Below are 11,800 nucleotides of genomic sequence, written 5' to 3' on the forward strand. Positions count from 1 at the left end.
TATGCGTTGATCATCTCGGTGCTAACAAAAGTGCACTAAATACAGGGAGGCCATCATACTGCCTGCATAGATTGACAAACGGCAAAAAGTACCTATGAATAACACGCTTGGTGTTACCCAAGGTCTTTGGACATCCGATGCATATTCATGAAAATGAGCAATAGTCTTACCTCTTCTGTTTCTTAAAAGAATCAGATATTGGTGACCATTTTTTTGGTATGTAAAGTTCTTACATGTCCCTGGTTCGGAAGATATGACCCGTACCAGCATGGGTCAGGCTCTCTGGGGCCATACCGTCATATGTTATTTTGTCATGACGATATACCGAGAAATTCTGCTCAGCAAACGTCTCAAAATCTATGTTGAACACGCGCTCGGCTGACGGCCAATTTCTCTCATCTCTCACCCACTCGAATTTTTTTCCAGAAGAAGTTCGGAAAGGTACGGCAACGCCGTGCCAAATTCTGTTTATCTGTCAACAAAATAATGGCCGACATTTATATACAAAACATGGACATACCTCGGAGGGTCGCTGAACTAAAACAGGTTAAATCCAGGCCATCGCGACGGAATCGTTCCATATGATTCAACAAGGAAGTGTTAGACGAAGTGATAGAATCTTGAGATGGCTTCATAGACTTAGATGGTTTGGATTACGATTGCAAGCAATCTCATTAACCCTGGGTCGGATATGAAGATCAGATTAAGGTCAAACTAAACCGCTGTATTACTGGACAATTTGTTTCATAGAGAGTTTTGAAAGCTGAATTCAAATTTCTGGGTTACAAGTACGCCCAAAGATTACTTATTTTGTGTTCATGAAAGTCAGCGGGGTTACCGATCCAGAATGATCTATATCGGCCTTTTTCTTTGAGTGATGTGCCACGTGGGGTGAGACATTGCTCTTTGAATGTAAAATCAGCGACAAGTCTTATTAATCAAGTCATTTCGATGGTTTTTGCTTCTTTTTCCTTTTAGCAGGTCAAATAAAATCGCTGACCTCATATGACCACCTCTGATATTTTACTTATAAGCAAAGTTAAAGTTGTCTGTGTAAACGTGTCTGAGAGCACTTCGGACACTGATCTGGAATTTGACCTTAACTGACCCGATAGTCACGACCTAGGGATATCAAAGCATGGTACAAATGAACTCACATAGAGCTGGATATCTTTCCGTTGAGGGTGGTTTCTCTAGCCTTCTTAATTTGAGATCTCAAGGGGTCAAACTGACCTAACCATCCGAACGCCTCACATTCCATCGGCCACCCGGGCGCGCGTTAATGAAGTTGTTTTTATCTTGTAACGCGTAGCCACCAGATAAAAACTCACTTTTTCGCATCAAGGAGAATAATCTGCAAGTCTCTAACTAAATATTGTATAACCATGAGCGCATTTACTGCATTGCGCTCGGCACAATCCAATATCGCGCAAAAACTTTGGTGTTGCGCCATTCCATCCTCACCTAGCCAGAAGGCTCTGAATGGGTGAACCGTGCACTGGGATTAATTTCAATACTACCCTTGGGTGGCATCCTGCAGAATACAGGAATGATTTCCGGTAACATCACTGATAGCCACGATCTCATCAGGTACGATAAACGCCTTTGCTTCCTTAAACCACCGAGTTGTTTCTCAGGAATATGCTGATGTCAAGTGAGTTATCGATGATTCTATTCAACGTCGCTACAAAACCGGTGACACGTTCAACCACATCCACAAAGTGTGCAGCGGTCCGTGGACGCCCCTTGGCTTTGCTGAGGTATGGGAATGATACCTTGCATGGCTTCTTGGTGCTATACCAGCATTCAGAACAAATTCAGTTCTGCTTTGCATACTTATTAATCAATAATTCATACTTTGCAACCCGTTAGCCAGGCAAAGCAGGACTGGCATTGTGGTCAATCTCCCTGCTTTGCATCTCCCCACACGAGAAGCATATTCTTCCAGCCTACCAGTCAACTGCTCCAACGCCATCTGACTGTACACAGGCTGCCCTGAGGCCCACTGAAGCCGGTACCTGCGCGTCCCACGAAGGTCTGACACTGGACACACGGTACGCCATGACAGTAACAACGAGGGTCGCGCGTAACCAGCGGCCGAGGCTCGTTGTCGGGGTTGCAATGTTGCACTCCATGATCAATTGGAGTTTATTTTGCAACATTCACATTACTTTTTATTCTTATAAGGCTCAGCACATGTCGACATTACATCAAGCCTTACGAATCGGCACGGGATATATTTGTATATTGTGACCCGCAGTCAGACAGCTTATACTTGGGTTTCGGAAAGAATGCATCAGATAGCCGCTGGTGCAAAATTTAAAAAAAGATGGATGGATTATCAATGCATTAGAGCCACGTGACAGCTGGAATCCAAACGTCCCATTTCGGCAACGTCCGAACGCCGAAATGAATAACAGGCGTGATGTTTTGAGCCCTGAGAAGGCTGGTTAGACACTCGTAACCACTATTTCTGTTTTGTGACACAGCATAGGAAAGACGTCAAAAGTCAAGGCTTCGTAACGAGTTTAGAACGGACATTGTGTGAATCCGAAACAATGACTTTTATCCCGGGTCACGAGGTCACTTTCCCCTATTGACATAAGTATATTCTCTTCTGTTTTTGTTCTTATGTAAACACTGTGATTTTGAAGATACATATGTCTGTGATATTGCGTGCATCATGATAGGTGTTGTGGCGCTAAGAACATACCAATGTAAACTCCAATTACAAAACTCCGCGGGACATATCTGATGGCTTAAGTCAGGGGACCCGATATTGTGCCAAGTGGATTCTGCGCATCAGATAACCCATGGTACCAATTACCAGGCAAGCCTCAGATAAGACCTTGCCAATCGCGCTACGCTAGCGGGCGAATCACACCCCTAGTGTTTATAGTTATTTTCTAAAGCTGATATTTGTTGCGCTATGCTACATTCCTTCGTGGCGATCTACCATGCGTCCTAACGGCGAGCGCTCTCTCCGTAAACATGCGTCTCCAAAGTGTTCATTAACCCGATAACGATTTCTATACTTTGTTTCTCCTCCACAAAATATCTATGAGCAAAGGCTACAAGATTTCTTTCTTGCTACGATCTTCCGCGCACATTTCCATTTCAGCCAATCAGCGCATGTTTGACAAATCCTAACCTCGGCTGGACACATTAGGGCCCATAGTATTGGTCGCACCAGTATAGGGACTTTAACTGGGACCACTAGACCAAGCTATCCTAGGGCTACACATGCCACTTCATCGTAGGGCTGCGCTGACTTGTTTGCACGGTTTGTCGTCTGTAAAAGGGAGCTTCACATAGATATAGTCTGTTTGTTTTGCCCTTTTTGCAACTTCTACGCGAGCCTGTCGTACCGCTGAATTGAGACCGTGCTGCGAGAGCGCAATACCTCACTCTGTGTTTTCGATATTTATTCTCACAGAAAAGGATGGACGTTTTGTACAACACGCTCATACCATTGTAGATGGGAAGATACCCGTACCGCTGTTCGAATCTGTGGACCTCGCCACCACCTCGTCCGCCCCACTCCGCCCGACCCCTACCTCTCGAAGAGGCGGACCGGGGTCAGGTATGTCCAGGAACCGCCGCCTCACCCAGACACGGCGGGTCAGGTCTGCCTGGGAGCCGCCACCCCATCCCAGGCCCAGCGGTTCGGCTCAGCTCGATGTGACAGGCGCCGCTGACGGTGCTGAGGCCGTCGGTGATCCGCTGGTGGTGGGCGGCGGGCGGCGGGCGGCTGGCGGCGGGTGGCGGGCGGCGGACGACGGACGGCGGGCGGCGGGCGGAGGCGGGCGGCGGCGGCGGGCGGTGGGCCGGTGGACGGCGGGCGGCGGGCCGGCGGCGGGCCCCGTCCGACGCCGCGGCTCAGAGAGGGTCGCAGCAGGCGGCCGGCGGCGAGCAGGGCCGGCCCGGCCGCGGCAGCCCGCCGTCACCCGCCGCCAGGATGCTGTCGATGCTGAAGGAGCGGGCGCGGGCCGGTTCGGCGGCGGCGGCGGCGCTGCGCCTCGGCACCGGCCGCCGGACCGGCTGCGTGGAGGGCCGCGCGGCGGCCGGGGGCGGCCCGCCGTCCCACCGGCGTCCCGGCCGCCGCCGTCGGCCAGCCGCTCACGTCCAGCGACTCCCGCTCAATGCCAAGTGACTCTGGCAACCCGAAGCACCGGCGGCCATACCAGCCGCTGCACTGAGAGCGACGCACGCCGAGGTCACCCGCTCCGTCCAGCCCCCAGCCATGCACGGCACAGCAGGACTGCTGTCCAGCTGGAATGGGCTCCAGACCAGCACTGCATAACTGCAGTCCAGCAGGGTTTGGCTGCAGTCCAGCACTGCATGGCTTCAGTTCGGCGGGGCTCGGCTCCAGTTCAGCATTGCATGGCTTCAGTTCAGCAAGGCTCGGCTCCAGTTCAGCGGGGCTTGGTTTCAGTTCGGCACTGCATGGCTTCATTTCAGCGGGGCTCGGCTCCAGTTCAGCATTGCATGGCTTCAGTTCAGCGAGGCGAGGCTCCAGTTCAGCGGGGCTTGGTTTCAGTTCGGCACTGCATGACTCCATCGTCAAACAGCGCGTCTCCTGCCCAAGACAGCGTACCCTCAGTCCGGGACAGCACGGCTCCACCGCGGGCTGATGTGACTCCAGTCTGGACAGATGTGGCTCGAGCCTGGCGCAGTATGACCCCAGGCCGGAGCAGCACGGCCACGCGGGCCAGCACGGCTGCAGTACGGAACGACACGACTGCAGCTCGGCATGGTATGACCCAAGCTTGGGTCGGCAAGGTGCCATCCATCCCGGCGAGAGTGACTCCAGTCCGGAACGGTATGACTCCGGCACGGACCAGTATGGCTCCAGGCCAAAACAGGACGAGTTCAGTCCGGGACGGCACGGCTCCAGATTGAGACAATGAGACTCAAGTACAGGCCGATGTGGCTCCGGTCCAGGCCGGCGTGGCGCCAGGCCGGGAAGGTAGGCCTGCAGACCCGGCCGGCACAACTGCAGAGACCCGGCGGCGTTTCGCGGCGCCGTAGGCAGCTGACTCTTCCCGTCTCCGTCCAGAGAGCGCGGCAGCGCGACGTCGGTGACGTTTCTCAGCGCCGTGGTCAGCTTGGTCTTCTCGTCCCCGTCCAGGCGGAAGCGGCGTCGGCGGCGAAGCAGAGACCCGTCCTCGAACATCCTGAGCGCCCTCGGGTGCAGCGTCCAGAGCGCCCCCTTGCCCGGCCGGCCCGGTCGGCGCGGTACCTTCACAAAACAGTCGTTGAAGGAGAGGTTGTGGCGCAGAGAGTTCTGCCACTTCTTGCAGTTGCCTCTGTAGTAGGGGAAGCGGTCGGTGATGAAGCGGTATATCTCGCAGAGGGGCAGCATCCGGTCGGCGCTGGACCAGATGGCCATGGCTGTGAGCGATATGTAGGAGAAGGGTGGCTTCTCCTCCCGTCCCGGGTCCGACTGAGGACGCGGCATTGGACGCGTTCGTCCGGTGCGCCACCACTGAGGACCTCCTCGCCAGAACCAGCGCGGCCAACAGATCCGGACAGCAGGGTGCTCGCAGCCAGGCTAGCTCGGCCACCACCGCCAGCCAGCCACCGCCCAACCAACACTGCGGCGGCTCCTCGAACCCGAGCGACAGCGTCGCCGCCTGAGCTGCTGTGCTGCCGGTCGTGATCGCCCCTCCCTTCCCTGGCACATCATTGGTCCGCCGTCCGTGGAGGGCGGGACCGGGGGCGGAGCCAACAGCAGAGATGACTCGGCGGAGGCTGCCGAGCGCTCGACGGAAGGGACTTCCACACCACCTCTGGTGCAGGGAGGCGGGGGCTCAGAAGGGCAGCCCTGGGGATGTCAGCTCTGGCGCGGGGAGGTGGGGGCACAGAGGGACAGCCCCAGGGATGTCAATTTTTTTGTAAATAATTTGGGAGTGGGGCGAGCCAACGGCTGACGATCTAACCCTCCCCCATTTTTTCAACGGACCTAGCCCACATTGTTTCGGCGAAAGGCAATTCATATTGTAAACTTTTGTGTCATTTCAAAAATGATCTTTACTTCAATCAGCATAGCAGTCTTGCAATGACGGATCCGGTGGGAGGGCTAAAGGAAAGTGCTCTTTCTGATCTGAAGCTAAATACGGCTCTCCGGAGGCTGCCTCAGAGCACCCAAGGGACAGTTTACCGAGGTCATGGGCGGCGGCACGTATTTTTGGTCGTGGGGGGGGGGGGGGGGCAGTGACCAGGGCTAGTCAAGATGGACTTTGGTCATTTCCGCACTCTAGAGCTTTCCAGCTTAACCTATCAGGTCTTTTTGTGTCTTGTGGTCCTAGCTCTGTAAAGTTTATTACATCGGTTATCAGCTCTGCTGTTGCGCGCCATCTGGCGGTGAGAACGAACACGGCTTTATATTACGAGGGTAGTGGGTGTTGTAGTGTAGTGTTGGTTTTTTATACGGCGAACATATCTGCTTTGTTTCTACATTACTGATACAGTTACGGGGCTTGGGGGCCAAACCATATGACCAAATTACACGATCTACTCCGCGTTTACTTTTGTCCATGGATTGAGGTCGAGGCGGCTCCTATGCAAAATGCTGCTCTTTTGAAAGTTACGATTTTTGCGTGGATCGCGAGGGGTGCACGAAAATTTTGGTCTGAAGTTGGCATTGTACCAAACCTTTTAATCTATGTCACGGTATCGACAATTGTAATCTACAACATATCCTAATCAACGATACTCAACAGTACCAAATTTGTTCGACAACTCATATTGGGCAAGTCACCTTAACCAATAGCTTTGTCGGATTGAGGCTAGAAGTAAACTGCTTTAATTGGACACTTAAAAAAGCGCGGTTAAGACAGCGGTGGGGATGAGTTTGTTATACCAGTTGTGTCAGTGGTGAGGAAAATGCATGCGTTGTTGATAGCACCGCCACATACATGCCTATCATTAAATTGTTGTTGCGCTCCTTGAGGAGTGCCCATATTTCCGTTGAATGGATATATGGTATATTATGAAAGCCATTTTAATTTCACGTGGGTTACTTCTTCATAAGCATGACAAAGTGATAAACGGTCAACCTACGAAATAAGTTGTATTTGAATGCGTAAGAAGACGCATAATACAATGATATCATTATCTGCTGCACAGAGCAATGCACTCAAAAACTTTGCAACCTAAAGTTCGGATTTAATCCCAAACTTGGTAAATTATCTACAATGGCAGAAGACCGCAGTTGCATACCTGTTTTAAAACATGTTAACCACACGATACCAGATGAAGCTCGAAATCTCTTGTCATATTGTTCCAAAAGCGTAAGGCTATCAAAAACAATACTTTTTCCAATCGATGGTGCTCGATATTATTCGAGTTTAACTAAGCGTGGACGCGTTTTTGTCACAGATGACACCTTTTGACAACAAAGTTAATGAAGAGGCAATGTATAGACATCCCCTTCCTACAGGCCCGGTGGCTGCAGTGGATAAAATGCTCACAAAATAGACGGAAACGAAACTTCGGTAGAGTGCTGAGACTGTACTGACCACGTCCGCGATGTAGCGAAACGCGTAGTGGTAGGTTCGCCCTCCGGAACAGGTGTCCATTTAGTTGTTGGCCTAACAGTGTCAGCCTGGTTAAAGAACAGTCGCCGGTCGTGTAGTCGCATGACACGACAAAGGCCCTTTTGTGCATTTGGATAAGGGACCGAGGAAAAATAGATCTGCTGAAGATGTATTACAACAATGGAAAGGTGGGTTAAGAGTACTAGCGATAAACTATGCTCAGCATGGAATCGTTTTCTGTATGGTTTACGATCTTGTAACTGAACTAGACCACTATCGATGCCGAGCCAAAACAAAAGATTGTCGCCCGATTTGGTTTACCTCTCAAAGCTGTGACCGCTCAGTTGAGGACATAAAATAAAGAGGATCGTGTTTGTGTATTGTTCAACTCTTACCTACATTTTTATAATATTCCTACCCAATTTTTTGGGGTGAGCAAACCAACATTGGGGGGGGGGGAAAGGACCTAAGTAATACAAATCGACACTCGTTGGCAGCTTCTCGACGCCCTCCCCCCCCCCCCCCCCCAACTGAGGAATTACCACCAGCTCAGCCGTATTGCATGAAAAGAAGAGACATTGACTGTTGTTGATTGATCCCCGGTTGTTGGTGTCACCTGACCATTTCCCGCGGCGGCACCATAGACCACAGGAGAATGGCAAGCTTGCGATGGGTCAAGTCGTTCCTGGATTACTTCGGGGCTTGAGAATGTTCCCAAAAATGGGAGGGTGCAATGCTTACCTGAGGCAGATTGACTAGTGCCGGTATAACAAAGATACTTCTGACTTTCTTGCACGCCGGTGGAATCAAGATGATAGCAGAGCAAAGAAGAAGTGTGTGTGTGGGGGGGGGGGGGGGTATCTTAAACGAAAATTTGAGTGAGTGTGGTATGTTTATTCCGTGATCGCTTCCGATTTTTTCTGAGGTGATCTTCTTGTGTGTAACTGTGATACTCTCTGCCATCTCGCGTGCTTTTTTAGAAAATGAAATGGTGACTGCAAATTCAATAACACTCACGTCTCGAGACTGCTTCCGTTGCCGTTTCACTTCTTTACCAGCTCGCAGAACGCGATACGTGCGACCATCTGGCTACGCAACGGGTGCGCAGCCAGAGCCTTGAAAATTGGGGCGGGGGGGGGGGGGGTTGCCAAAGGTCCCCAAAGCCCCTCCCAAAACACCGATTTGAGCTCCTTAAATCTGAGAGGCATGATTGGCGTCGTTTTGCTCTTATTCTCACCTTCTTTAACTGGGGCAGAAACCAGAAGCTACCGGAATAGGCAATTCTGTTTGTATTTTGCAGTACAAAAACTGAAGGAACTTGAAATTGAATAATGACTGCATGAAAAAGAATAATCCGCCTGCGCGCTAAGATGGTCCCTTGAATTCGTTCTAAGCCGATGGAGCCCAGAGGCTTTGGCAGGATTTTTCGTTGGTCTGCACAGAGCTATAAATGGTCCGTAAACGTATGCTATAGGTAAACCCCCGAAGCCCAGCATTGCAATTTCCATTGGCCTGTGGCGTCGGTCGCTTAGGACATCAGTTCAGAACTTTGAACAGCCACCCCGACGGAGGTACCAGCGCGATGTGCACATTTATAATAGAAATGAATTAGCATTTACAGCAATGCAACCTGGTGCTGGAATGTGATGGTGGAAGTGGAAGAGTAGAGGTAGGACCTCGATGTCTCGTATTGCGAACATCTTAATCTCTCCATAGGACAACCTCAAAATTATGCAGGTGAGATGAGCGCACTAATGCGTGTTTTAATACAACGAACTGATTTTGAACGACACTCGCATTATTATGTTATGACGGTCATTCTCGCGCTCGGCGCCCGCCGCCCGGTGTCATCTGCAGTGGCCTACTCCGTTCGGTTTTAGGGAGACTGTGACATCGGCCATGGCTGCCACTGGTCCTAGGATTGCGAGCGCGCATCGTCGAAACTTTTTTGTGTAATTTTTCGTGAGTTAATTCGCAAAATGACGGACGTTCTCAGGAAAACAGGGCCTGGTCCTCTAATCTTTCGTCTCGTTGCAATCCCCTCTATAAAAACTAGTAAACTCTCTTGCCTTTTCCGGACTAGGCGCCCGAGGGTAGAACATTAAAGGGTACATTGTAGTTTCCGGGCAAGGGCTGAAGCGCCGTTCCGTCCCAGCGCGGGGTGCCAACCGGCTGCCATTCCAGCAAGACGGGGGCGGGGATGCTGGGTACCCTGGTCGATCAGGGGATCCTCAAAGAGATTCATCATACGTTGGTCCCCTCCCTGACACGGGAGGCCCTCTGACTCGGGCAATTGGCCCCACATAGACGGAGGAGCCCTCATTGATGCGAGATCTCTTATCACTGCAGGTAGCTCAATAACTGGCACAGATACTACAGTTCGGCTTAACGAGCCCTTGGCTAAAATGGGGTAGCGGGCTCCTTATGTACTGAAGGCCCTGGCTAGCACAGGACCCTTCTACTGTCTCATTTTTGGCTCTCATCATAAACTGCTGATGAACATAAACTGCTTAACAGATGGCCCCAACCAACGCAAGTGGCCCTCAGGCATTCGAGATGCTGTTCCTGTCCCTGTTCAGCAGACATTCTCCTGGCCGATTCAGCCAGCCTTGCCGACGCGTGGCCCCTGTAAGACACTGTGCGTCCCTGACCCTCAAGGGCCCCCATTTTTGCAGGGACCCCGAACAATGCAATTTGCGAGCGCCGGCCCCGTGCCTGCTTAGGAAAGGCGCCCCGCGCGATGCAGATATTAAAAATATCTGTATCTCATTTGCGTCAAATGCGTCATCATTTTTGTACGCCTATTGGCTGCCGCCTACAAGGGTCGACGCCGCGCGATCTATGGAGACTGAAACGCCGGGCATCTAGGTCTGTGTTTCGAAGAGTTGCGAGCGCGCACACTCTCAGCTATGGTACAGATTTCCTTTCCTTTTCGGTTCCGAATGGAAGCTAAACATTCCCAGACGAGCGTAGGCTGCCTATGGCCATACAAATTGTTGACCACATTTCGATCTACAGTCAATCTTTACGGACCCCTCGATATCTCAGTAGTACCCAACACAAATTATTGTAAAGCCCCTTAGTTCCGTCGGTTTCGATAAATTCCACGTAACCACTGTAAAATGAACAGGGACTGCGGTTCAATCTGTGCGGACATTAAGCGCCCACCTTCTCCGTGTATTGACATCAAAATGTGAACAGCATTGCATGATTCGGTAGCTTCTCGGTCCTGTTTCACTTAAAAAAGTAAGAGAAAATAAAACGATGTCGTGGCTCATCGAAATTAAGTGCGCCAAGTCGGTTTTTTTAGAGAAAGGGCTTTCACCCAGGGTAAGCACCGACGGACTTTTCGTTCGGGGCGGGATATTCCAGAGGGCCTCCTGGAAAAAATGAGGCCTCACAGGGGCCGTCCTGGACAGTGCCATATTCAAGAGGGAGGGACATCGAGGACATGTGTCCTCCAGGCTCTAGCGAGGGGCATCGAGGGCACGTGTCGTTCTAATTCACAAGGGGCCTTCAGATTAGCAAACGGGCCTCGTTATGCCGAAACAGGACATTCTGACCCTCAACCGCGACCATCTGATGCATGAAAGTGACCTTCTCTACATAGAAGGTGCCTCCTAACCTAGAACAGAGGCTTCCTAGCTCGTAACGGGGGTCTCCAGAGCCAGCAAAGGGGTCCCGTTAACATAGCATTGGGCTTACTCATCCAGAACATGGGTTGCCTTATCCACAAAGGTGGCCTCATGGTGTAGCAAACGGGCCTCTTGGTATAGAAAAGCGTCTTTTAAGTACGATTTATTACTCACCAGGTCAGTTATGGGTGCCCCTTGATCTCAATTTTGGTTCTGAATGGGGCTTATGCCCTCTCCCTGCCCCCAACCCCCTTACCAACGCTACACCCTGGCTGGAAACCACAACAGATGGCGAGATATGACCTCGATCACAAAAGCAAACGCTTAACATGTTAATTCCGTCGTAAACGTAATGGGCTATCTAGCAGTGATTATCGTTGTTTTCGCTTATCCATTGGATAACTGCACTCTGGAGTAAACAACTTAACCTTAAGATTTCATTTTGAATGAGGAGGTATGGACACTTAAAGTGCTGGGGCGAAATGGGACGGGATAGAATGTTATTTTGAGAAAATTGGAGGACACGTCCCCCGCCCCCCCCCCTTGGTTACGCCCGTAACTTGGGTATAAAGATAGCAGGGATTGGTATATACTCGTCCACCAACGCAAATCTACAAAAGCCGT

At 51.2% G+C, this 11,800-nt stretch overlaps 1 protein-coding gene across 1 annotated transcript; it reads right to left on the reverse strand.

Moving 5' to 3' along the window:
* Positions 1-4,520: 4,520 nt before the first annotated feature.
* Positions 4,521-5,461, reverse strand: LOC119100472 (fork head domain-containing protein FD4-like). The gene is made up of 2 exons (XM_037223564.1): positions 5,041-5,461; positions 4,521-4,579 (listed from the first exon to the last, which is right to left on the reverse strand). Exons 1-2 carry the CDS (start codon positions 5,459-5,461, stop codon positions 4,521-4,523), a joined length of 480 nt encoding a protein of 159 aa, XP_037079459.1.
* Between the last annotated feature and the right edge of the window lie 6,339 nt (positions 5,462-11,800).

Source organism: Pollicipes pollicipes, unplaced genomic scaffold (assembly GCF_011947565.3).
Source record: "Pollicipes pollicipes isolate AB1234 unplaced genomic scaffold, Ppol_2.1 Scaffold_4881;HRSCAF=5763_pilon_pilon_pilon, whole genome shotgun sequence".
NCBI classification, from domain to species: domain Eukaryota; kingdom Metazoa; phylum Arthropoda; class Thecostraca; order Pollicipedomorpha; family Pollicipedidae; genus Pollicipes; species Pollicipes pollicipes.

Excerpts from the sequence above, each read along its gene's own strand:
- LOC119100472 (XM_037223564.1), bottom strand. The coding sequence starts at position 5,461 with ATGCCGCGTCCTCAGTCGGACCCGGGACGGGAGGAGAAGCCACCCTTC. Across the intron at positions 4,580-5,040 it reads TCTGGACGGAGACGGGAAGA|GAGACGCGCTGTTTGACGAT; the intron begins GTCAGCTGCCTA and ends TGTCTTGGGCAG.